At 41.2% G+C, this 25,830-nt stretch overlaps 1 protein-coding gene across 1 annotated transcript in view; it reads left to right on the plus strand.

Annotated features, from left to right (window-relative positions):
• The first annotated feature begins 219 nt into the window (after positions 1–219).
• Maml2 (mastermind like transcriptional coactivator 2) overlaps positions 220–25,830 on the plus strand; it is a 362,740-nt gene continuing 337,129 nt past the window's right edge. The window contains exon 1 of the mRNA XM_004661918.2: positions 220–2,079. Coding sequence (XP_004661975.2) covers positions 1,579–2,079 — 501 coding nt within the window. The 5' untranslated portion in view covers positions 220–1,578. The remainder of the gene's footprint in view (positions 2,080–25,830) is intronic.

The raw sequence follows: 25,830 nt of genomic DNA on the forward strand, positions 1-25,830 counted from the left end.
GGAATTTCCCCAGTCTTCCCCCACTGCATCTGAGTGAGAGAGCGAGCATGGCTCCAGGGTTTACCTCGACAGCCACTGGGAGGCCCTCTGCGCTCCCCTTTCCCGTGCCTGGCTGCGATTACTCACTGAGCAGTGGCACCAGCCTTCCACCAGGGAGCCTTGAGCTCCCCGCCCTCCTCCCCCATCTGCAGCCTGCTGGCTGGCTCTCTCTCTCTCTCTCTCTCTTTCTCTCTCTCTCTCTCTCTCTCTCTCTCCCTCGCTGTCTCACTCTCTCTCTTTCTCTCCCTCTCCTATCGCAGCACAATGAAAGCCTGTGTATCTCCGTGACTCCGGGCGGGAGCCAGTGTCAGCAAAGCCGCTAACAACAGACCAGAAAGAGAAAGGAAAATACAAGCTACTTTTCTTCTTTTTTTTTTTCCTTCCATCTATAAAGCGGAGCAATACAAGAGATAGAACCACATTGCTTATTGCAAGTCCAGACCCTCAGAGCCACTGACCGGGGATGGAATGTACAAAAGTGGACAGGAAAGTGGCTGGACATGATTCGGTGCAATTTTCTGGAAGTTTGTAAGTTTGACCATCGTTTGTAAATTACTCTCGGAAGAGTTTGTCTCTCTTGATGCTGTATTAGAATAGAGCCTGGGGTGAGGGATAGAAACGTAAGCGGGAAAGAAAAAAAATGTGTTGAAGGAGCTCTCTCAGTAGCTAGCCACTTCAGATTTCTTTCATTTAAGACTAAGAAACATTAGAGGGATGAGGATTTTACCGGGGATTGGATTAGCTGAAGAGAAGAGCATGGTACCAAAGTCCAATTACTGACATTGTTAACGATTGAAAAGCTGTCTCCTTTGGGGAGAAGACAACATCCTACTGTTACCTCGGCCCCAGGAGAAGAAAACACGAGAGTGAAGAGAAAGGGAAGAAAAAAATCAAAAGTCAAGACAGTCTCCCTTAATTTTGCACATTTTGAACATTGACTTCAAAAGCATTCTTAAACAGTATTGGTTATTTATATTTTAACCTAAGTAAAAAGTCAAGGCTGCCTGTTTCATAGACCATGTTGGAAATGTGTTTCTCTGCAGAAACACCCCCATAAATAATTTTCTGAAGCACTCAGATGAGGGGGAGTCCAGATCTCTACTAATCCTCCTCTCAGTTTCTTTTGCTATGCATTTCTGTCTCTTGCCTGACAATCCCTGAATTCTTAACTAACCCCTAGACCCTGTGTTTACAAAGTACCTGGAGGCTCTCATCAGCCCAGCCCAGTGGGAGAAAACAAATCCACCAACTCTGCCCAACTTCCAGAGCTGTCAAATGCAATTAGAGTAAGTTGATCAGGGTTTGTTTCCAACTTAGTCTCTCCAATTGGTTGCTATTCTTTATCTGAACCCTCGTTTTACTAACTCCCATCCCCCATAACTTCTCTTCTGCTCCCCCTACCCCAACCTCTGAAGACCTCTATTCATGTGGCCCTGAACACTGAGCTCACATTGTCAAAACCAGATTTGCCCTGCGATAGCCAGCAGTGGCCTCTTCCACCTCACCATCCTAGAGGCTGAAATCATTGTGTCCAGTAAGATGGGGGACACAGCGCCCCCGCAGGCCCCCGCAGGAGGGCTGGGGGGGGCCTCTGGGGCGGGGCTCCTTGGAGGGGGCTCAGTCACCCCGAGAGTGCACAGTGCTATAGTGGAACGCCTGCGGGCACGGATTGCGGTCTGTCGCCAGCACCACCTGAGCTGTGAAGGACGCTATGAACGTGGTCGGGCCGAGAGCTCAGACCGAGAACGCGAGAGCACCTTGCAGCTCCTCAGCCTGGTCCAGCATGGCCAAGGGGCAAGGAAGCCTGGCAAGCATGCCAAGGCCACAGCCACCGCTGCCACCACTCCAGCCCCTCCACCAACCTCTGCTGCCCCTCCTACTACCTCCCAAGCAGCAGCAACAGTAGCCCCACCGCCCCCACCAGACTATCACCACCATCACCTGCTGAACAGTAGCAACGGTGGCAGTGGTGGGATAAACGGGGAACAGCAGCCACCAGCCTCAGCCCCAGGGGACCAGCGGAACTCAGCCCTGATTGCGGTAAGGCGCCTGGTTTTCTCATGATTCTGGCTGTGGTTGGGTGGCCTGTTGTGAGGGTGCAGGTTGTCTTGGCCTCGTGTGGAATGTATGGCCATGAAAAGGCCAAGATGTCATAGACTACCTGGAGGGCCACCAAGCCTGTTTCTCTGGTGTTTGCTCTTACCCATCAAAGCTTGCTAGAACTCAGACACTGGTTTTCTCTAATTGCAGGGTCTTCCTTAACTGGTAAGAAGCCTGGGTTCCCCAGAGTCTCACCAGGTGCCCAGCTTGTGAACAAGGTCACAGCTGAGGAATCCCGCAAAGATGTTCCACTTTGGCCAGTTGGTGCTGATTAGGATCAGCAAGCCATTCACTAGCCTGGCAGCACTTATCAGCTCAGTTTGACCTTTCTCAAAGCCCATTCCTCTTGCCCCATTCATTCCTCCTTCCCGCTCTGAAGAGAAAGTAACTGACTCCACATCACAGGTCAAATGCTTCCCTGTCCCTTGGTCAAAAACATGGGAAAAATATCCCATCCCCAGACTAGTGAAAGAATGCTTCCCTGGTTTGCAGTGGCCTCCTCCACCCTTCAGCAGCATGGAGTTTCTTTTCTAGACACTCCAATGAGTAGTGCTATCTCTGCATGGTGGCAGGGGCAGGTGCAAAGCTCTGTTTACACAGCTCTCACCCTAAGAAGCACTCCTGCTGTCAGCGTAACAAACCCAAAGCCTGAGTAAGGTTCAAACTGGAAGTACTTCCCTTGGAGTCACAGACAACACCCCAGCCAGAGGGAGTATCCTTTGAATCACTGATTCTTGGTTGCCACTCCTGGTCAGGTGACCTACTACTGGGTCCTGGCTTCCTTCAAACTGCTATGCAGGGGTCTTTGACCCTGATCTGCATGCCTTCATGAATTCTACAAGGCTCCTGAAGTTCTATGACTGCTCACAGTGCAGCTACAGTTTGGCCAAGCCAACCCTGATGAAAGGCAGCAACAGGGGATGGCCATACAACCCCCACGGTGTTCAGAAAGGCCATAGAAGGATAATACTGTGTGGAACTCTTCCTAAGGGAGAATTTCACTTCCAGCTAGACCCTAGGATGATGCTTCTGACTCTTCTCTTCCTGCATCTGTGATGGTTCCAGAGATTGTGGAAGATCTAGGAACCAAGATACTACTCTTCTCCCACACCAGTTACATATTTTCTTCTTGGGCTGCCTAGAACTACAAGTCCTGGACCACCAGGTCCAGACCCATTAAACTGGAGGGTGTTTACTGTTTTGTCTTTGTCTTTGAATAATAATAGCCTATGAGTATGTACTGGAACCTCAAGGCCCAATTTCCTTCCCCTACCACCTGCTTCATTCCCACTTCTCCCTGGAATTATATAGCAGAGTAGCAAGGAGATTTATTTTGTGCAAAAGATAGATGCTGGGATGAAGGAGGAGGGTAAAACATTGCTCAAATTGTGAGAAGAATGAGGTTTGTGTGCATGTGTGTGTCACCAGCATCTGCAGCCAAAAGTAACTAAATGCCTTGATTGTCCCCAGTAAATTTATAATCTGTCTGCAAGTCTCCCAATAGTACGGCTTTGTGTGCTTCAGTTTCCTTGTAAGAGCTGCTGGGGATGATATGCTGAGAGAGGAGCCCAGGCCAGCCCCGGATGGGGAAGAATGATCTCTGTCTTGGGTGCCAAGACTGAGGAGCTATCGTATGGACAGGGCCACCGAGTAGATTTTTCCTGTGGCCTTCACATCCCTGCCTCTGCAAAGAATGTTTTGTGGACCCCTGTGGCCTTGTTTTTTGTTGGTTTGTTTTGTTTTGTTTTTTTGCCTTTGCCCAACTTGCCAAAAAGGTGATAAGGCTTCCTGCTTTTCTGGAGTGTTTTGGGATGCAAAATGAAACCAACTTGAGTGGTTCTCATAACTACAACAGCAATGTTGCTGGTGGCAGGGAAGTGAGGTCAGTGTCTGGCCTGTCTCCACTAAAAGGCTTATAGGTGCAGAAGCCAAAGGTGTTCGTGCTGTCTTCCCTGCTCTCAGGAATCTTTTTTCTCTTTTCTACCCAGCAGCCATCACCTAAACTATTCTGTGGTATGAACTCCCTTTTCGGGTGTCATGACAATACTGGGAGTTTTAGCATAAGTAAAGAAAAAGAAAGGGCAGCATTGTCCTAATGGTCATTCGTTGTTGAAGACATGATATGCAAGGCTTGATCTGATACCCCTCTTTTGGTTATTGGAAATTCCCTCTCCATTTTAGCTTCTAAATTTGGCACTTTTTTCCTTAGCATGTTACTCAGAGACAGTGATGTAAGTGCTGTATTAACCTGATAACATTGTGTCTGAAGGGAGGCCTGGGCATTCAGGAGTGATTCACCAAGCCCATTATATTGGGAGGTCTCCCTTTGCTTGGGCTTCTCTTATGTTCAAAGACAATGTTGATTTAAAAGGCCTTTGCCGGGATTCTTTCTTAATTTTATTGCCACTGTGTCCATAAGCAGATTTATATGATCTGTATGTGTTGAATGTATCACTTTAATAGTTAATTTGTATGCTGTAAGTGCCCATAAATGTCCTCTGGAGAAAGGGAGAGGATATTGATCATCTAAAATCAAATATGTGCTGTGTCCCCAGATGAGCGTTTTGTGTCCAGCATGCATTGTAGCACAATGTCTCATAGATCTTCTGTATTTGTTGAATGAAGGTGAGAGGACAACTTCTATTCAGTGGGATAATGTCACCTTTGAGAGGTGCTCTGCCACAAATAATATATACTATTTGGATACTTGTAGTAGCCTTAAGTTTCAAGAACAATGGAGGAATAACATCTAAGTCAGCTCTAATTCTATGTACATTGAAAGCCTAATTTCTGTAGCCCTTACTCAGCCATTTTCTTCATTCAGCTCAAGAACAAGATCAGGGGATGCCCTATGGCTACAGGGACTACAGGCGTGCATTTTGAAGAGGGATGAGATTATAGGGCTTTGAGAATATCTCCATTTCTAGCCACTTAAAGCAGGCTTGAGGCACTAAATCATTTTCTCGTAAAGTGTATTTGCATCTTTGAATGAACTGTAGAAAGGAATAACCACTGGCCCCGTGGAACAGTAAGGTTAGCGCTTCCATGGTGCATTATTAATCTTTCCCTTCTGCCCGAGACAAGCTCTATTTTTCTGTTGAATAGATTGTGTTGCTAGGATGAGTAGATAACTGGTTCCAAGTCAGCTTCAGCCTGAGAGATTATCTTTTCTCTAATGTGCTGTGGAGGAAGGAAAGTAGATCAAAGATCCCTTGGTTCTCTGCCTACTTAGCCACTAGCCTGCTGGATGACCTGGTACTAGCTTGTTGAGGGAAGCGCATGAACATGCGTTTCTGAACAGGCTTTGGGTAAGCTAAAGTATTATAGTGTTTGCTGGTGCTACTGAACAGTAAATAAGAATATCAATTCTTTGGGGTAGGGGAATGGCTCAGTTGGTAAAGTGCTTGCCTTGCAAGCACAAGGACCTGAGTTCAATCCTCTTTTCCTGTGTAAGATGCTGGGCAGCAGAAGATTGCACTGGCTAGACAAACAAGCCAAATCAGTGAACTCCAAGCTGATTAAAGATCTTGTTTCAAAAAGAGGTGTCCAGCATTCCTCAGGACAATACCTGAGGTTTTCATCTGGTCATCACAGACATGCACACATATACATATGTCTTCATGTACTTATATGTGCAAACACATATAAATAGGCACACATGCCACATACATGCATGTATTTGTGAACAACAATAATAAGCTCAGCAGTTCTTCCCTGGGTTGGAAGTAGACTCAGCTTTCATTTGCCTCCTTTAAATAGTAAAATAGCTTTTATTGTAAACACAGGGATTGGTATTGCAAATTCAGTATCAAAGATAAAACTGAAATATCAGTGTACTTAGGTGTCCCTGAAATCCTAGGGAATTCTACTTAAAATGCTCTGTGACAGTCTTGAGGATTTTCAAGGCATGTCCTTTTCAGGCCTCTATTTTAGTTTCTGGACCTGGACTTGAAAAGCTCTGTCAAGGTGTGTCTTCTACAGGCTTAAGGAGTAGTAGAAAAGTTGTTCACACAAATGGCATGGGAAAGTTAAATATTTTGCCAACAATAGTCTAAAATGTCTGTCACATGTTAGCTTAAGAAAGTCAAACAAGTTAAATCATTGCCAACTTTCCTGTTTCTTTATAATTGGTAATAATGAAGTTTCTAATTGACACCTCAATATATGAGAGTTGCAAATGGGAGGGGAGGATGAAGATCTGGGTGTTTGTGCCTCCAAGAATGTAATAGGAATGTTTATATTATTTAACTATGCAGCTATCATTTTCTTAAGAACTGATCTATTTCTGTTCTACTTTTCCAGAACAAAGTAATAAAAATAAATTTCTTATCTATCTATAGCGTTACCACCTCTCTCAAGTAAATATAATACAAAAAGTTTCAAATAGAAAGTGAAGTTGGCACAGCACTTTATCAGAGAACTTATTTTGGTGGTAAGGTGATGTCATGTACACCAAGATGTTTGCTTGGGTCAGTATTTTTTAAAGAAGTTATTTACTGTCTTTGAAATGATGCTATTGCTCAGTCATGTACATCATTACTTTTTCTAAATCTCAAACTTAAATGCATATGTCTTCTCCATGTCTATAATTAAAGTACCAAGATTTTAAATATGGACTTTTTTTTTTTTTTTTTTTTTTGGTTTTTCAAGGTAGGGTCTCACTCTGGTCCAGGCTGACCTGGATTTAACTCTGTAGTCTCAAGGTGGCCTCGAACTCATGGCGATCCTCCTACCTCTGCCTCCCGAGTGCTGGGATTAAAGGCATGCGCCACCACGCCCGGCTTTAAATATGGACTTTAAAATGTTTTTGGACATAGCAAGTCAATATCACCAAAAGAATAGCCATGGTAGGGTGTTTCTATTATTAATGATTTTTTTTTTTTAATGTTAGCACTGTTACCTAATCTGAAATAGCATAGAAGGAAATCTGAAAAAAAAAATATATATATAACCAGTTCTGCTGTATACCCACAGATGAACCTTTTTGAGTGGATTCTACTACTTGTTTTTTGCCCAGTCTCTTGTAAAGTTCATGTTCATAGACAGAGCTCTCCATGTTTAATGAAAACAACTCTAAATTCTTTTTTCTGCATTTTCATGCTAATTTCCTTCACACTCCAGCAAGCTCTGAGGGAGAATAAAGGAAATACAGCTAAAGACATACCTCCTCCTTTCCCTTTTGGACTTGCTTACAGTCTAAGATCACCACAATGAAATAACAGCAAAAGTGCTAAGCAGGTAGGATGATCCAAAACAGACCCGGCAACCAAAGGGAGAGAAGAGTGCATGCATATGAAGCAACAGAGAGCACAGGGAGCTTTCTTGCATGTCTTATTTCATGCCTACCAAAATCAGCCAGGTGGGCAACATTTGTCCCATTTTATAAATAAGAACACTATCATGGGCAGGGCATGGTGGCTCAAGCCCGTGAATCTAACAATCAGAATTTGAAGCAAAAAGACAAGCATGAGTTCAAGGAGAGTCTAGGTTACACACTGTACGTGTGAAAATCTGACTCAAACAAATAAGCAAAGCTACTACAGCTTAAAAACAAAGAAAGTTGAGCTCCCTTTTACATAACTCTTGAGTTCACATGACTTTTCTTCTTTTTTTTAGCATCAGTATCTCTCCCGTTGTGAAGTAAAGCTTTTATTATTTAGCAAAGTAACATAGTATTGAACAGAATCAGTGAATGAAACATGAGTACTATTAGTAGTTGGTGGGACAGAAACTCAAATCCAGGCCAGGAAAGGCTATATGAAGAATGTGGGTCACTGCAGGGACTAGAAAGAGGAAGAGACTCTAAAGGGTGTTAGGGAAGCATATGAATGGGCATGAGCATTAAAAGTGCAGAAGGTCCCGGGTGTGGTGGCGCACGCCTTTAATCCCAGCACTCAGGAGGCAGAGGTAGGAGGATCACCGTGAGTTCAAGGCCACCCTGAGACTACAGAGTTAATTCCAGGTCAGCCTGGACCAGAGTGAGACCCTACCTCAAAAAAAAAAAAAAAAAAAAGTGCAGAAGGAGGCTGGAGAAATGACTCAGTGGTTAAAGGTGCTTGCTTGCAAAGCCTGATGACCCAGATTCAATTCCCTAGTAACCATATAAAGCCAGGTGCACAAAGTGGCCCATACATCTGGAGTTCAGTTACAGTGGCAGGAGACCCTGCTCAAGCTCACATACTGTCTTTATCTGCCTCTCTCTCTCTCTCTCATAAATAAAAAACTTTTTTGTAAATTGCATAGAACTGTTGTTTGGTATGGAGAATGAGGGGGACAAATGAGCTCCACCCAAATCCTGGAGAGGCTATAGAGGTCTGTCAAGAGCAAATTAGAAGCCTCATCAAAGGTAGGGATGAAAAGGCTCAGAGAAGTCAGTAGCTGTGAAACAAGAATGATCCTTCATACAACTGAAGACTAGTATTGCATTTCTCCTACAGCAGCCTCTTCTCAGAGCATACTACCTAAGTGCTCTGTACAACCTAGCTACAAGTCCCTTGAGTTGCTTAATACCTGGCTATTTACACATGTCTCCATTCACAGTAAGCTATATCCAGCACAGCCTTTGGCACTGAGAGGAGGGAGTTTTAAAAGCACACTGGCTAGACACAGAAGAAGAGTAAAAGGAGCAGGGCCAAAGCAACCCCTCTGCTTGGGCTCTGTGGCTTTCCAGTGCATGCAAGAACTGTCCTGTTGAAGTTTGTGTGCTCTCCTGACATACAGAGTGGTTTCCCTAACAGTTGAGTTTGTTTGTATCCAAATTTAGAAATGTCATATTTTAAAGAAACATGAACCCAAATTTACCAGACATTGTGATTCTAGCGATCTTTGAGATTTACTTGTTTTTAATAAAGATATATGACAGATCTTTTACTTGCCATAAGGTTCAATCAGAAATATGTTTCCCCCATTTGGTCCACATTTCCAAGGCTCTATGAAGTAAAGGGCATAGGAGAGAAGTCAACACCTCCTTCCCTGTCTGATTCACAGCATGGGGCTGGGACGTTGCCCACAGCTAATGGACTGTCTACCAGCTTTGACCTTCCTGCACAGGCATAGGGGACAGATATGAGAAAATTAAAGCTGCTCCACTTCCTAATACAGGGCCTGAAGAGAAACCTTTACATATTCTCTAAGAGCTAAGGAAGGCCAGAGTCAAGTCTGACCATACTGAAAAAGAAGCTATAAAAATATCAACACACATCACAATTCACATTGTTATTAAAGTATGTGTGTTATGGTGTATGTGTGGTTTATACACAGGCATGCAGATATGTACACCCTGCACATGCACATGTGGAGAGCAGAGCATGTCAACTTCCTATATCACTCATCAGTATGTTTTTCTTCAGGCAGCAAATCTGGTGGTAAGACTAGCTGATCATCAAATTCCTCTCTGGTCTCCACCCCTCCCCCTACAGAACTGGGGATAAAGAAGTGCATGGTTGTGCCCATCTGTTTATGTGGGCAGTAGAGAATTAAACTGAAGGTGAATCAGGCCCTAATGCTTATGTGGCACAGGATCTTATCCTTTGAGCTATTTCCTCAGCTCCAAGTTTTAGCTTTTAGTAAGCAGTTTGAAAGGATGCATTAGATTACAAACATGGGTGCCTTTTGGAGTTTGGGGAAACTATTCACTAAATATATAATCACAGCAGGTATTCTGTACCATTCACAGTGTCAGACAAACATTAATGAACAAATTGGAGTTGTCTTTGTCCTACTGTAATTTTTTAAAAATTGTTTTTTCTTCCAAATTTTTATTAACAACTTCCATGATTATAAAAAATGCCCTATGGTAATACCCACCCTCCCTCCACTTTCCCCTTTGAAACTCCATTCTCCATCATACCCCCATCTCGATCAGTCTCTCTTTTAATTTTGATGTCATGATCTTTTCCTCCTCTTATGATGGTCTTGTGCAGGTAGTGTCAGGTGCTGTGAGGCAATGGTGTCCTATTGTAATTTATAATCTAAAGTTAAATTGAAGATAGGACTGGAAATAGAAAGTTAAGGTTATTGAAAGAGGGAAGCTAACAGAGTAGTTAAGAGGAACCTGGGATCTGGGGTATGATGACCAAATTTTAAGTCTCAGCTCTATCATTTAACAACTGGCTTTTTCGGATTACATCCGCCCAATTATCCTGCCACAGTTTCCACAAAATGACAGTAGCAGGACTAGCTTCTTCAAGCTGCTTATTAAATAAATCAATTACCATGTAGGGCTCAGTAAATTTTAGTCATTACTTATATGAGAAGTGACTTTCTTGAACAACCCAGTTTAGGTTTCTATGTCCAGAAGTGCATCAGATATTCATGACAGAACATGGTCTTTCTCTTTTATATGAAGACACAGTATTACCCAATTTACCTTGATGTTTTAGTTCAGTGATGTCATCTACGTCCCATTGCCATCTTTCTAGAGTATATTAAGCAGTATTTTGAGAATAGGGCCAGTTACTACCTCTTCCCATCCTAGGACTGATTCTAAGATTCTAATCTAGAACTTGACTGTAGTTTTTATTTGACTCTTTACTTCTAGAATACAGTTTGGGCTTCCATAGGCAACTAGCAATGTGGAGCATGAGCAAATGAGAAATTGAAATTAACTATTGAAATTTGGAATCCAGATAAGGGTGTATCCCAACCTTACCAATTTAATTAAATTATTAATTCAAATTAGTGAATTCTTAAGTAAATCTAGTTCCAGAATTAAGTCAAAAATGGTTAGAAACTTCTGGCTGTGGAGATTTAAATTTATGCTCTTGAATGCCAGATCCCTGATGAAAAATACTATGGAAATAGCTAACTCTGTACCTGCATGTGAAAAGGTAATACAAACTCCACCCCCCCCCCCAACCTGGACCAAGAAGCATGTTGAAAATTCCTTGCCTTGAGTCTGTCCTATGTTCAGTGTGTCTTAACTGTGCTACTGTCCACAAGAAACAGGAAGAATTTGTTGCTAAGCCTTCTAAGCAAGTTTTAGTGGTGATAATTCTTAATCAAAAGCATGACATTTCTGTGGAGAAGTGACAGTGAGAATAAGAATGGTCTCTTCTCTTCAATGGGTAACATTTAGGCAAAGATGGAGTTCTTGGTTCTAACTCTAAGCAAAGAATGTATTCAAGATGCCATGTGTTTATTTGACTGTTTCATTCATTTAAACAGAGATCTCCTCTCTTTTCTCAAAGATACTAATGCTTAGAAAATATTGCATCAAACTCAGTTGGATTTGTTTTATTTTTATGTTTAATAGTGTGCTCATTTCCTGAATCATTCTGACAGTTTCCTATAGGACATGGGATCATTAATATGGTTGCTTCTAAAATTTTCTGTCAGGAGCATGGCTCAGGTATATTAGTGGATCTCACCTTCCACACTAATAACTTGCACCCTGCATGAAGCCAGACACCTTGAACTCCTCATTCTTTTTAATTGATTTTTTTTTTTTTTTTGAGGTATGGTCTCATTCTAGTCCAGGCTGATCTGGAACTCACTATGTAGTCTTAGGGTGGTCTCGAACTCACAGTGATCTTCCTACCTCTGCCTCCCAAGTGCTAGGATTAAAGGTGTGTGCCACCATGCCCAGCTGAATTTCTCATTCTTCAACAGTGTCTCTTAGGTAATTCTGAGGGATTTGAGCAGAGAGTTAATTACATGTTTTTTAAAAAATATACTTCAAGCAAAAGTCTGCTTCAAATGATAACAACTGCTTGGGAACACAGGTTGATCTCTTAAAGTCATGGTGACCAGGGTGCAAAGAAGTGGCTTAATTGAATATGATATGTACTGCACAGTATTTTGGAATGATGATTGCCACATTTAAGTGCAGGCTGCTCATTTCTGGAAGGCTCTGGAGTCTAAATTATATATAAATAAAAATATTTTTTGGATAAGCAGCTAAGAAATCAAGGTATTGGTCACTATCTTGGTTCCACTAAGTGGAGTGTTGCTTGCTTGCTTGCTTGCTAAACCAGCTGTGGCACATTGGATTGCCACACAGAACCATGTAATTTCGGACAGCTAAAAGCTTGTGTTACTGGTATTATTATGTTTGGTTATTTCACAGAAATGTCAAAAAAAAGTGCAAAGAACAGACATCAGTTTACACAGGTAAGAGCTATAGCCCTTCTGACAGAAGCAACAGAGGCAAAAGCTTAGTAAAGTTTGAGTTCAAGTCCTGTTAGCATTGTACCAGAGCAAGCTTCGTTTCCTGGCTTAGAGACTTTGCATGTGGATCTGTTTGCAAGCTCAGTCCCCCAGAGAGAGAGGCTGAGCTGTCTTTGTGCTAAATTAAACATTCGTTTTCTCCTTGGGAACTTGATCTTCCATAGGCCAGGCAACAATATCTTTCTGAGAGAGCTTCAGCTAAGCATTTCCCTCAGGAAGATATTGGCTCAGGAGCCCTTTCACCCTTCTTCTTAGCTGCTGTGCGTGTGTACTGCAGGTGTTCTTAAGTGCTGCTGTTAGTCTGTGTAGGGAATTGTTTTGTCTAACTAGTCTAGAAACCCTCAGAGCAAGGACTTGTACTCTAAACCTTGGTATAGGGCTACCTTCTGCTATTTAGCATGTAATAAGTAAAAACGGCCAGGGTGGTGGCCGGAGCATGTATGATTATAATCACACATGAGAACGAGTTTCTGCTAAAAATTCTGCACCTAGGACAATACAAGGGAATGTGTTGCAAACCAGAAGCCATCTCATTTCTAGCCTTCTCGCATCTCCATCCTTCCCATCCCCCTAGAGGACCAGTTCATATTGCTCTAAAAATAGGCCACTATTCTACAATTTACAGAGTTGTGTGAGCCCATAGGGAGAAAGTAGACCAAACTCTCTTCTCATAGATGAAGAAATTAAAGCCCATTAAAACACAAGAACAATAACACACACTCACACCACACAAAAGAACCCAGAAAAGCAAGCAATAGGGTCCAAGCTTTCTCTCTCACATGTATTCTGCATTATACAGGATAGTCATTTTATTAAGGGGTTTTTTAATAAACATATAAAAAGAGGACAGTAAGTACAGATTTGAGCATGTTTGCAAAAATTGCATTGTAGGCGGAACTTATAGCCTGTGGTGACGTTTTTTCTAAATGAGTGTAACAATTCCCCCTGGAATGTAATGCTGATACTCATAAAAAGAGTGGAATCTGTCTCCTTCTTTGAATCTTGCATGACATCATGACTGGCTTTAACCAGGGCTCTGTGACAGAAATGGCATTGTGCTACTTCTAAGAATGGCCTTTATGAAGCTTCTCTTGGAACATGAGTCCCAGACTACCACATGAGGAAGATGGGCTAACCTGCTAGAGACTGAGCATCCCCACCAAGACAGCAAAGTGCTTCTACTTCTGATGGACCACCATTCTCATATGGCTGACCAATCCCCAATCTTCCAACCCAGTTCAGCCACAGGATGGAGTCTAGGTGAAATCAGTAAAAAGTAAATAAAATAAAAAACCATCTGCAACCTACAACATCATGAGAAATGCTGCATCATGTCATTAAGATACTAACCTTGGGGGTGGCATAGAATGCCACAAAGGTTAACTGAAGCAGAGTTGGAAAGACCTAACAGGGACAATGGCTCTAGTTCTTTTTTTGCAGTGTTGCTAGCAGAATGTGGGTAGCATGTTCTGGGGTAACTGTTACTCTCTCAAAAGATTGTAGATAGGTGCTAAGTTAGATAGTACATGGGGGATCCTTAACTGCTGCCTAGCACATGGCAGAGCTTAACAAACATTAACTTCCTTGCTCTTCTCTCTTGTCCCTGCATTTAACTCGATTTCCCTCTTCCTTGGTAACCTCACATTCACTTCCTGTACATCAACAATCTCCTAGACTTTCCCCAGCTCACTGTTTTCCACTGAACAACAATTTATTTTTTCCCTTCTTGGATGATGGCCTGGTGTGCTCATTCCTCCTAACTACCAAATTTCCAGCATTCTTGTTCCGCTCCAGGGAACACATCTGCCTTCAGTAGTACACCCTTAAAATAGAAAAGGGTTAACCTCATAAAGATGTCACTCCTCTTGTACTGTTATGCTGCCCTTGGGAGAGTCAAACATCATAGCAAATATATATGGGCAATGTAATTGCATTCGATCTTCTAGGTCAAAAGACTATGAGGTAGGACAGAGTATAAGGAAGAAATAAGCAGGTTCCATCTTTAAGAGCACTGCTTCTAAATTCCCATTTGTTTTTCTTTAGGGAACTACCCTAAGTGCCCACTTTCTTTTTGTATTACTTCACAGTACATGAACAAGCAAATAAAGAGGGAAGGGTGAAGAGTTTACATTATCACTACCCACTGTGCTAATTAGTGATGCAGTATGAGTCTGGCCTAGGAAGAGGAACAGAGGTCCTGTGGAACCAGCATTGCAACTTAAGCAAGTCCTTTACTTCTTTAGGAATCACTTGCCTTTTATTGTTTTTTTGGAAAAATAACAAGAAGCCCCTGGTGAGTGGCTTGGACAGCCTCTGATGTCATCTTTGTGATGATGCTTAGAATGTTCCCTGATTCTTTGCTTTTGTCTCTCAAGGTTCAATGTCTTCTCCAATGTGACTATTGAGAAAGAATTTTAAAAAGAAAAGGAGAGGTAACAAAAATGGCTATGAACTGCTATTTTAAATAAATAAAAATTCTTTCTGGTGAAAGGGTTTAAAGTAAGCTTGTTCACATGGAACAAGGGGCCAGCCTATCCATGTTAATTGCTTAGTCCCCTTGCAAGAAATAGTGAGAAAATCATTCCACCTCTTACTCTACTTGGGGAGGGGGTGGGGGAATGGATTGGAGTTCCAGTATAGGAAATACTGTTGTAGGGGTTGAGTGTAATTCAATAAATTTACTTTTTAGAGGGAGAACGGATCCTACCCCCAAATCTCTCCATACTTGCATTATTTCTGTATAATATTCCCAAGTGAGCACCACTGTGAAATACTGACATGACACATAAAATATAAAATGAACAGTAAAATATTTCTGGACAGCCTTCCTGCTCAGGAATTGACTAGTGCTCCATTATATACATCAGGCTCCCCATCTGTTTGTCTCTCTCATAAACACATAACAATTGTAAAATGCAGATTGATGAATAGGATTTTCTATGTGTCACCACTTCATTTTTTAAAATATGTTTCCTCTTTAAAGGGGAACTATGAAAGAGAGTCACTGAGAAATTGGCTTGGGGGAGGGGAACTCAATCGACAGCCTTTCCCCTCTTATCACTAAATGCTAAGCAGAGAGCATAATCACCTATTTCCCCAGGGTAGCCCTAAGCCCTTAAAACTCAGCTCTGTTTATGGATTTAATAGAACTGAAAAAAAGAAATACACAGACTCTGTTCTAGCGACTAACAAAGGAAAAAATTTCCAAATAAATATTAAATCAAGAGAATCTCTCAGCCCAAGCCCTCCCTTCATATCACTAGATGCAGTTAGAACATAGCTCTTCAAATTGCATCATTATGACTCTTAGAGTCGTGGGGGTCTTTGGATTATGTCTGAGACTCCAGTCCAGCTGGGTACATATTCCTTAACAAAGCAAGATTTAACTAGCATGAAGCCAAAATAGTCATTTGGTCATGGTTGTCATTTGACTGTGTTTTAAAGGGTAAAAACACTAAAATTCACTGTCTATTAGGTTAGAGACACAGAGATGCTGGCTTTTTTTCCCATTATTTCTAACCACCTTAAAATTTCTTTTGTATAAACTTTCAGGTGAAAACATCATGGTGCTGTTACTCTACAACACTTTTTTTTTTTTTCCTTTTTAAGATAGCAAAGCAAAGAGAGTCAATTTGCCTTTATTTTCCAATAGATTTGTGTTACTTTTGCTTAAAAGTGTATGCTTACTTTCCATCACACACACACACACACACACACACACTTGGCTTACCTGGGCTATTTTACTATATATGGCCACAAGTTGGCTACAAGAATGACTTTCAGAGAAATTAAGAAATAGGTGCTAGGGAAATATCTCATTGGTTAATGGTACTTGCTCCACAAGCCTGGCAACTATAGTTTGGATCACCAGCATCCACTTACAAACTTATGTGTGCTACACACATCTGTATTCAGAGTGAATCTATATCAATGGCAGACATAGTCAGGAGCATCCCAAACTCAGCTAGTCTGGCCTTTCTGATGGCAGAATTTTTGATGCCTCGAAGAGGTAGAAGGAGAGAACCAACACCCTGGGTTTTTCTCTGACTTCCACACATGTGCCATCTATGGTATACAGAGAGATAGAGGGGGTGGAGGGAGAGAGAGAGGTTTTAAAACATTAAGGACTGGAGAGATGGTTTAGCAGTTAAGGCAATTGTCTGTGAATCCTAAGGACCCAGGTTTGATTCCCCAGGACCCATGTAAACTAAATGCACAAGATGACACATGTATCTGGAGTTTCTTTGCAATAGCTCAAGGCCCTGGCATGCCCAATCTATGTATATATCTGCCTCTTCCTTTCTCTTTCTCTCCCTCTAAAAAAAGAAAGAGAGAGAGAAAGGGAAGGAAAAAGGAAGAAAGTATGAAGAATGCATCAAACAGCATTTAAAGAAACTTTCTACAGAAGTGAAGAACAGATCAATTTGCTGAAGCTAAGAGTAAAGAATACTACATTACGATGGTAAAGGTGGAGTTGTCATTTCAATTGAGAGTGGAAACTTTCATATTGGCCTAAGCTTTCACTCACAGGTGTTCTTGAGGGAGTCACTCTGCTTTACTTCTTTATTTACCCATCTTCAACGCAGTTGGAATGAGGTCCCTCATACTCTGCCTGGCTGGACTATTCTTGTCACATGGAATTCAGCTGCAGTATCACCTCCTGGACAGACCTCAGTGGTTGCTCTCATGACAGTATTCCTGCATAATTGATCTCTCCCTCACTCCCTTATCATGTATCTTGTTAACAGAGTTGGATTTTTTCCCTAACTTTTGTCTCCACCTGAATTTATGTTGATTTCTAGTTTCTTTGTATATTTTCTCTACCCCTCTACTACAATGAAGGGCCCATAAAATGGGTACCATGGCAGTTTTGTTCATCACATGAATTCCAAGTCTTTTGCTGGTCCTGGTGCTTTTAAGGTACACAGTAAATATTTGTTGAGTAAATGACCAGGTCAGTGACTTTTAAACTATAGATGTTCCATGTGTCTTTCACAGATGATGTTTGGGGGAGGGAGAGAGAGAAGGGTTTCAAGGTCCCTACTTCCTCTTTAATTATGCATTGACCTTAGGTGTTTATGATTATGTCTGTCTGTCTTTGAGCATTGTCCTACCCATGACTAAAAACAGAGTTCTGGTGAAAAATTTAGAGGATAGAACATGTCTTAAAATTCATCCCAGGTATGAAGATCTGTCTTTCAGGAGAGGAAAATGTTCATGAAGAAAGAGGCAAGTTGCAGATACTGAGTGCCTACTACAGGTTGGGGCCTAGGTGAGGACCTTTGATTACACATCTTGTTTGATGTGAGACAGACAGGAAGTAAACAAGCAGTGGAACAAGATAAACTTAACTAGTGGCTACACAAACTCTTTGTTCCTTACTTAAAGTAGTTGATTGGACATGGCTCTAAGTTAAAGAAAGCAAGTCTGACAGGTGGAAATTGGAGGGCCACATGTAAACATCCTCAGAGTTCTGAGAGGCTCCTCTGTCCTGGCTAGCTCTTACCCTTGACACATGTCCACCCAGCAGTCTTCCTGGCCCAGTTTGTGTGCTACTTCAGCCACTCTGAGGGAAATGTTGATCCTAATGTTTTCAGTTAAAAAAAAAAAAAAAAGTGGGAGAGGGTCATGCCAGCATTCTCTGTGCCTTAGAGCTCTGGCCACGGTGATCATTTTGTTAGAAGTCTCTGAGGCCAAGAATTCAAAAGAAAATGCTACAAGTTTACTTCCATGGAGATGATCTTCTCTCCTTAGAACTAAAACCAGTAGGTTTGGGTATAGTTCAATGGTACTGTTTGGCTGGCCTGTGGAAAAAGACAGAGGAAGGGAGGGTGAAGAGAAAAGAGTGAGAAGTGATAAAGGGAGAAGAAGAACAGGGAAGGTAGGTTAGAAGGGAGGAAAGGAAGGAAGGAAGGAGAAATAAAATCAGATAAGATTTGATTTAAAAGACTTGATTGAGAACTCAACATCACGACCAGCAGGAGGTAGAGGCACAGTAGACCATCCCAGTTGGGAAGTATGCATTTGCCATAGTCTTTAGGATGTCCAACATGCACACCATCCATGGAGTCCTCACAGAAACTCTGTGCTGTTAATAAGCTATCAATAGAGCTAATATGGTTTAGAAATGAGAAACGGACATGGTGAAGTTGAGAAATAATATCTTTTTTTTGTTTGCTTGTTTGTTTTTTGGTTTTTTCAAGGTAGGGTCTCACTCTAGCCCAGGCTGACCTGGGATTCACTATGGAGTCTCAGGGTGGCCTCGAACTCACGCGATCCTCCTACCTCTGCCTCCCGAATGCTGGGATTAAGGGCATGCGCCACCACGCCCAGCTAATCTTATTTTTGAATAACAGCTTTGCTGTGCATGAACTGTGTGTATACACATTACTTCCATGTGTGCCCTGTGGTGGTTATATACCCATTTTAGAGACAACTAGGAGAAGCTCAAGCTTGCCTGCACCAGCTCCTTCTGTGAGCATCAATCCACCTGAAGGACTCCTAAACACACCATGGGTAAAGTTGAGTAGTTGCACCCAAATCCCTAGTGAATTTAAAGCTAGATGGGGACTTTGGGTACTTTGAATATCTTGAGCTCCTTGAAACTCACCCACATATAACCTGAAGCAATGACTCTTCTAGAAAGAATGGCAATCATGAATGGAATGAGGATATTGGACTCCCTGGCCACTCCAACTCTAGAATAAAGGATGCTGAAAAGAGGCTCTCGGTATTTCCCTCATATATAAATCATGAATTTTTAAGAAAGTAAAGCAAGATAAGAATACTTTTCAACTTATGAAACCATACACTTACTGCCTATATTCTTTTGTGACTTTAGGGTGTCAACTGACAGTTCTAGAAAAAAAAGTTGCAAGGTCATTATGAAGAGAAACAAAAAAAAAAAAGTGTCGGTGGGGGGGGGGAGAGAGAAACTTGATCTGGAATCAAAGCAGGAGATTTGTCTTGGGAACCAACATCGGTCTCGAATTTTTCTTCTTTGCTTATTTTGGAATTAATCTTAGATAGAACTTCAGTAAGAAACCAATAATCTTTTTGCAGATCCAAGAGAAGAAGATATATATTTTTAAGTTGATGGATGTGTTCTTTTATCAAGGGAAAATGTGGGGGCTCATAATTATGAAGATTTTGCTTGAGGTGAAAATATTCTTTATTTATCTCTCTATTGGCAGGGCCTACAGTAGTGTCAGACATCTAGTATTCAAGCATTCAGCAAATGTTGGGCTATGCTGGCAAGAACCCAAGCATGGATTAAAAAAAAAAAAATTACACCACTTTTTTTTCACTCAGACTAAATGTACTGTACACCAAGTGTGAAACACTGATATTCCATGTATCCTTACATTAGAAAGGGATTTCATTAAGTATTTAATATGCCAGGCACTGTTCTAATTTTTAAAATACTAACTCATTATCATTGTAGTTACTTAGTAAACTTATCCTCATTTGACTCAAAAATAAATTGAGCTGTAAGCTAAGGAAGAGATGCAGTTCACATGGCTAAGGTACAATCAAAACTGAACCAAGAAGGCTAATGTCTCTCACTGGTACTATATACAAGCATAAAGAATCCATCCACCCAGGCATCATCAGATGCCTGCTCACGAGTTTGGAACACAAGGGCATCAAGGTTTATGGAGCCAATGCTGATTGCAACCAACCAGCCATCCTGACTGCACTTGTAACTCAGAATGAATGAATGCCTCAGAGCCACAGATCACTGTCAGACAGTCTCCAGTCTCAGGTGTAGAAAGTGCTGTGAGTGACAAATATGCTTCAGATAACCTTCCAGGACAGATTTTCAGCAGTCTACTAGAGGGCTCTGGGCAGGCTGCTAGAATGATGCCCATCCTCAGTGGGAAAGGGAGCCATGTTGAATCATTATCAATGGAAGTCCTTTGGGGATAAGGAAAGAAAACATGGCTAGACCTAGGGTGGATTCTTTGGGGTTCAGAAATCCAGACCTGGAGTATCTTCAATGTGAACTCCTGATGAAATGTGAATTCCCACAGAAGAATGAGTCTGAAACTGAATGTGCTGTGGGTGGGACTAAAACCCACTTATATAGCCAGCTGCCTAGGTTTAAGTACATGAATTACTTTCACAGTGAGTTCCTTGAAGACATAGCAACCTCTACTTTGCAAAGCATGTTGTGAACACAGCTTCTCTTCCTCCTAGCTTGCAAGTAGATTGCTCTTCCCAAGTCCCTCTTCCATAGACACTGTGAAAATGCATCACCCGTGGAATATTTTCACACGCAGTCCTCTTTGGATAGAAGCAGCTTCAGAAACAGCATGGGGATGGTGAATGTAGTGTCCTAACCTGACATGTCATCCCTGGTACTTTCTCTTGGGAGTCAAATCTTGCTGGATACTGCCAATAGCCCTTTTAGCAAATATGTGTTGACATATTATGTCTAAGGCCCACCCTAGGCCCCAGGAGTAGAGAAGGAAGATGGAAATCTCTATGGTCTCTTGGGTAGTGCTTTCTTATCCATTAGCTCTTTTTATGCTAATATGCAAGTTACTTAGCATCCTGAGCTTGTAAGTTTCTGGGCATACAGTTTTACACAGTGGCATGTGTGAGCAGTTCTCTGGTTTTGTCAGATTCTTAAAACAAACAAACAAACAACAAAAAAAAAAACCATAAAACTGGAAGCCCTGGCTTGGGGTGAGAGAAGGAATAGCCCACCATACCAATCCAGAGTAGTGTGACTCAAGAGCTACTCCCTTCTTTCTATGTGTTTGTTCCTTATTCTAGGAATCTGAGCAGAAAGTAAAGAGAGCTTGCTTTACACCTAACATGCTTCCTTCACCTTGGACCTTGACTATTTTGCTACTCAACAAAGCTTTATCCTTTTGTCTAGAAGGCCTTTAGAATTTGCTTTTGAAGTGACCCTTCACAGTTTTAAGGCTTCTTACTCTTTCAGCTTGACCTGCCGTCTGCAGTGGAGGCTCCAAGTCACGCTCAGTGGAAATGAGAAAGCTGGTGTGCAGCCCTGCCACCCTGATGCTGTATACCAGCCATGCACTCCAGGCTACTGGAGTTCCTGTTTTGGCAATGGACCATCACAAACCCTATTTCTAAGAGCCTTTAACTTAGTTGTAAACATGTTCTATGACTGGGAGTTCACTTTCTTTACTCACATTTACCAGAGAGGCTTAGCTGTTGAAAAGTTGTTATGATGAAAACTAAAAAATAAAAGCTCAGCCTCCAGGATTTTTTTCCCACTCAAGTTAAAACTGCATGATCTTATGAAAAAAAAAAAAAAAAAAAAAAAGCTTGGCATTTAGTGTTTACTTGCTTCATTTGATGGTCCAGTCATATTGCTAATTTGAGAAGAGGAAGAAATGGAACCTCTTGGTCATTTTACGATGACAAATGCCAATCAAATATGCAATAGAAAGGGGAATAGTGTTTCACATGTTTATATGATTGCCTGGAATTGCTCAAAGAAGTCAGTCCAATTTATAGTGTAAATCATTTCTTCTCTAAAAATCATCTATATTTAGAATAAAAACATTCTACAGGTATATTTCCTTGACATTCTAAGTTCTGAAGACTTGACTAGTTCCATTAAGAGAACATAATTAATTGTTATTCCAAACTCTCAGCACTGGCTAATCTATACACACATATATGCGTGGACTGATGATATCTGGAGACTTCACACAAAAATAGACAGGAATTCAGTATCACACATGTATCTATATCTTTGATCACTGTTGAAAATTCAGTGTAGCAAAACACATCTTAATCATTTAAGAGGGTTGTGACTTATGACTCTAAAGCGGGAACTTGAGAAATTTAAATGTTAAAGAGGAAAGATCAAAATTGGCATTTTCCTCTTGTGATTTAAAATTACTTAAAGAAGATTATGACACTGACTTCTACAATTTGGCCAATCCTTCATTATATAAATATTTATTGAATATCATCATGATAACAAGCACTTTTCTAAATGTTTAGGATAAATCAGAGAATACATGAAGATTCTTACCCTCACAAGTCTTACATTCTGTTTTATATAAGTCTTTTCATATAAGTCTCATGGCTGGGTGGTCCTATGCAATTAGAGTAAGTACATGAACTTCAAGCCATTGTTTTAAAAAAAAAAGTCACAATGGGCTGGGGAGATTGCTCAGTGGTTAACGGTGCTTGCTTGAAAAGTCTGACAGCCATGGTTCAATTCCCCAGTACTCACACAAAGCCAGATGAGCAAGTTGTTAGATGCATCTGGAGTTCATTTGCAGTGGCAGGAGGCCATGGAACACCCATACTCACTGTCTGTCTGTCTCTCTCTCTCTCTGTATCTTTCAAATAAATTAAAATATTTCTTTTAAAAATCATAACAATATAATTTAGTGATTGCATTTTTCTTTTAGTTAACTCTCAGATGATTGCTTCTCTGCTTTGGTGGCCAAAGTGAGGAAGTAAGATAAAGAACTAAGAGAAATACATAAATCCCATTACTTAAGAATTACAGTTTGTGAGTCAGATTATAGTATATTTGGCTCATAACTGTCTTATTCTGTCACCTTGAGCATATTATTTACTCCTCTGAGCCCCAGTATTGCCATCTCCAAAGTGGTGATAACACCAGCATCTTCCCTGGATGTCTAACAACCAGTAACCTAAAGTGCTCGTTACAGGATCTGGTATGCAGACACCATTCCATTTTATCTACTTTTCTTTGCTCTGACCATATTTGTTGAAGACTTATTACCAAGTCTTATTACTACAGTTGCTAGCAGAACAGACTCCTAGAGCAAAAGGGCTCAGCAAAATAAGAGGCAAAACTGCACTTCTAAAGTGACCTTCTTTATTGTCTCACTTTCCAGAGCTATGACTGTTCTTCGTGTTTGTGGGAAGTGGAAAAACTCCATCTAGAGTTCACAGACTGTGTCTTTTAACTTAGCACCACAAGCTTACCATTGAATATATAAAACTGCTTCAAACTCCACCTGCTGGTTTCCTACTTATGTGGTTTGTGTTGCATATATTGTATTAATAAGTCTGTGGCTTTAAGAATCTGAATAAAAATGACATACATGCTGATGGTTGTCTTTCTGCTATGGATCTAACATACCTGAGTTCTAAAGGCCCAGATTTTCCTCAGGGCAGCATGGATCAGCAGCTGCTTCTGCCTGTAGAGATACCAGACTTCCCTGAGCTGGGAAGACTGCAGACCAATCCTCAGTTCTCTGTCATTTTATTTCCTGGAGTGATATCATAAGAGAGAGTAGCAATGAAAGGGAAGGGACTCTAGTAACTCCTGGCTCAGAAAGAATATTAAATTCCACCAGGCTCGTATGTTTTGGCCAAGAGGGTACAGTATAATTTTTGAAGACCCCTGGTAAATAGTTTGAAGCTCTGTATACCTCACATATTCCCTAACTTCCCCAATCTATATTGGGCAGGAAATGTATGCATGTTAAATAGTTCTTTGAGCCACTTGGAAACATAAACAAGTGTAAGCAAATTCTAAGCAGCTGCTGAACTCTGGATTAGTTTAAAATGATGAACTTTCTAAAGATTCAAGAAAGGAAGAGAGGGCCATATGATTTAGAGTCTGACTAAACTGATTTTGACACTAGTGTTGGCTATGGAACCTGGAGGAATGGTTATTTCTTGACTTATTCAAGTCTGTGCATGTACAAAATGGGAGCAATGCCTACCTGTAAGATTGATTATTTAAAATATGTAACAACACATTTTAAAACAACATCACAGGAAACATTACCTTTTCATGCTATCCTCTACCAATTTTCTCAATCATGTTAGAAAATCCTACTTGTTATTAGGGAAAGATATTTGCAGTTTTAGGGCTCTGATGGATCAAACAACAGGAAAGATGTACTAAGCCACTGGGCTCCAACTGGAGAAATTCAAGGTCAGGTGATCTGGAGCAGAACCCTTCTAGCAGACTTGTGGTCCACATTTGTGACAGAGGCTGTGGGGAAACTCTCAGACTTGGAAGTCTGGAAGTTTTGTTGCCTTAAGCATTTTAGGCATTTGTAGAGTCCAAAGATGACACTTATTCTTTTAGCCTTGGGGGCACTGCAACAGAGATGTGTTGTATTGTTTCTGCAAGATGGCTTCTGTACTTTGGAAATCACTAAGATAGAGCTTTGCCAAGGTGCAGCTCCAATTCTGTGGAAATCCTGTCGACTTTGAGCTTGAACTGAATGGAACAATTTACTCCATTCCCAGGCACCATTTCAGGATGCATGCAAGAACAGAGCACCCAGGAGTATCTGTGGAATGCAGGCCTGAAGCTGAAGGACTAGAAAAACCAGAGGCTTGGACAGATAATGAAAACAAAGGCACTCAGTGTTTAACTCTTAAATGATAGCAACTGTTGTACAGGTGAGAAGATCAGAGCTCCCAATAGCAGGGGAGAAGTCTAACGGACCTCCTGTAGGCTCCTGGATTGTTTTCTCAATTCTAGATTTTAGACAACTTGAATGCTTTATGTGGTTATCATTGTGGCTTGTTGAGAAAACCATCCCCACTCTAGCAGCAATGTCCATCTAGTCTATATCTCTTCTAACACCTTCTGAGAACACCAGCACCAGTTTTCCTTCTATAATACAAAATTATTCTTGTCATAACTCTTCTGGGAACTCTTATGTGGCCTCATGTTTTACTTAGATCATGCTCAACACCTTCCCAAGACTGTGAGACCTGTGCATGCTGACCCCTGACTGCTTTTCACTGGAGTTGGAACCTAGGACTTCACATACATTAGACAAACACTCTACCACTGAGATGGTGAATATACCCACCATCTCTTTTGATATATGTTTTATTTTGTGTGTCTTGCTGTTTCCAAGGTTGGACTGTAATTCACTTGGGCTACAGGCTGGTTTAAAATTCACTCGGTAGCCCAAGCAAGCCTTGAATGTGTGATTCTGCTAACTCTTTAATAGCTAAGATTACAGGTTTGTACCACTGGGTCCAGCTCTTCCTCCATTTTCACACTCACTTGCAAAACATGTTCTCTCATATATGCATAGGCACACACATACGTGTTTGCACACATGGATCAAGTAACTCTCCTAATGAGTGCTTTCTTTCCATAAATCCCTATATCATGTCACTTCTCTCACTCAACATGTATCTGGCTACCACTTAACTTTTAGAATTAGTTTAAATGACCACCTATTAAATATTCCCTCTCTGAAAGTTTCCTTCTTGTTATTCTGTCTCTTAGCTCTTTTTTGTTCTCTTTGCAACATTTATTACAGTGTGCATTGTCTTTGTTTATTTACTTAGTCTTTTTTTTTTCTTCTGTTTTGGTGTCATACTCTTTAGCATTTAAACTCCACCTTATTTCTTCCCCATGTCTATGTCTGTAGTATCTGCAGAGTATTTGAGGCTATTGGTCTCTTATAAATGTGTGCAGAAAGCACCCTCACTTCCTGTATTCCAGAAGATTGCATATGAAGGATTAATGGGAACCTATGCTGCAGTTTTCTCAAATAATTTCATCCTTATAGA

This window comes from Jaculus jaculus, chromosome 3 (genome assembly GCF_020740685.1).
Source record: "Jaculus jaculus isolate mJacJac1 chromosome 3, mJacJac1.mat.Y.cur, whole genome shotgun sequence".
In the NCBI taxonomy this organism is placed as follows: Eukaryota; Metazoa; Chordata; class Mammalia; order Rodentia; family Dipodidae; genus Jaculus; species Jaculus jaculus.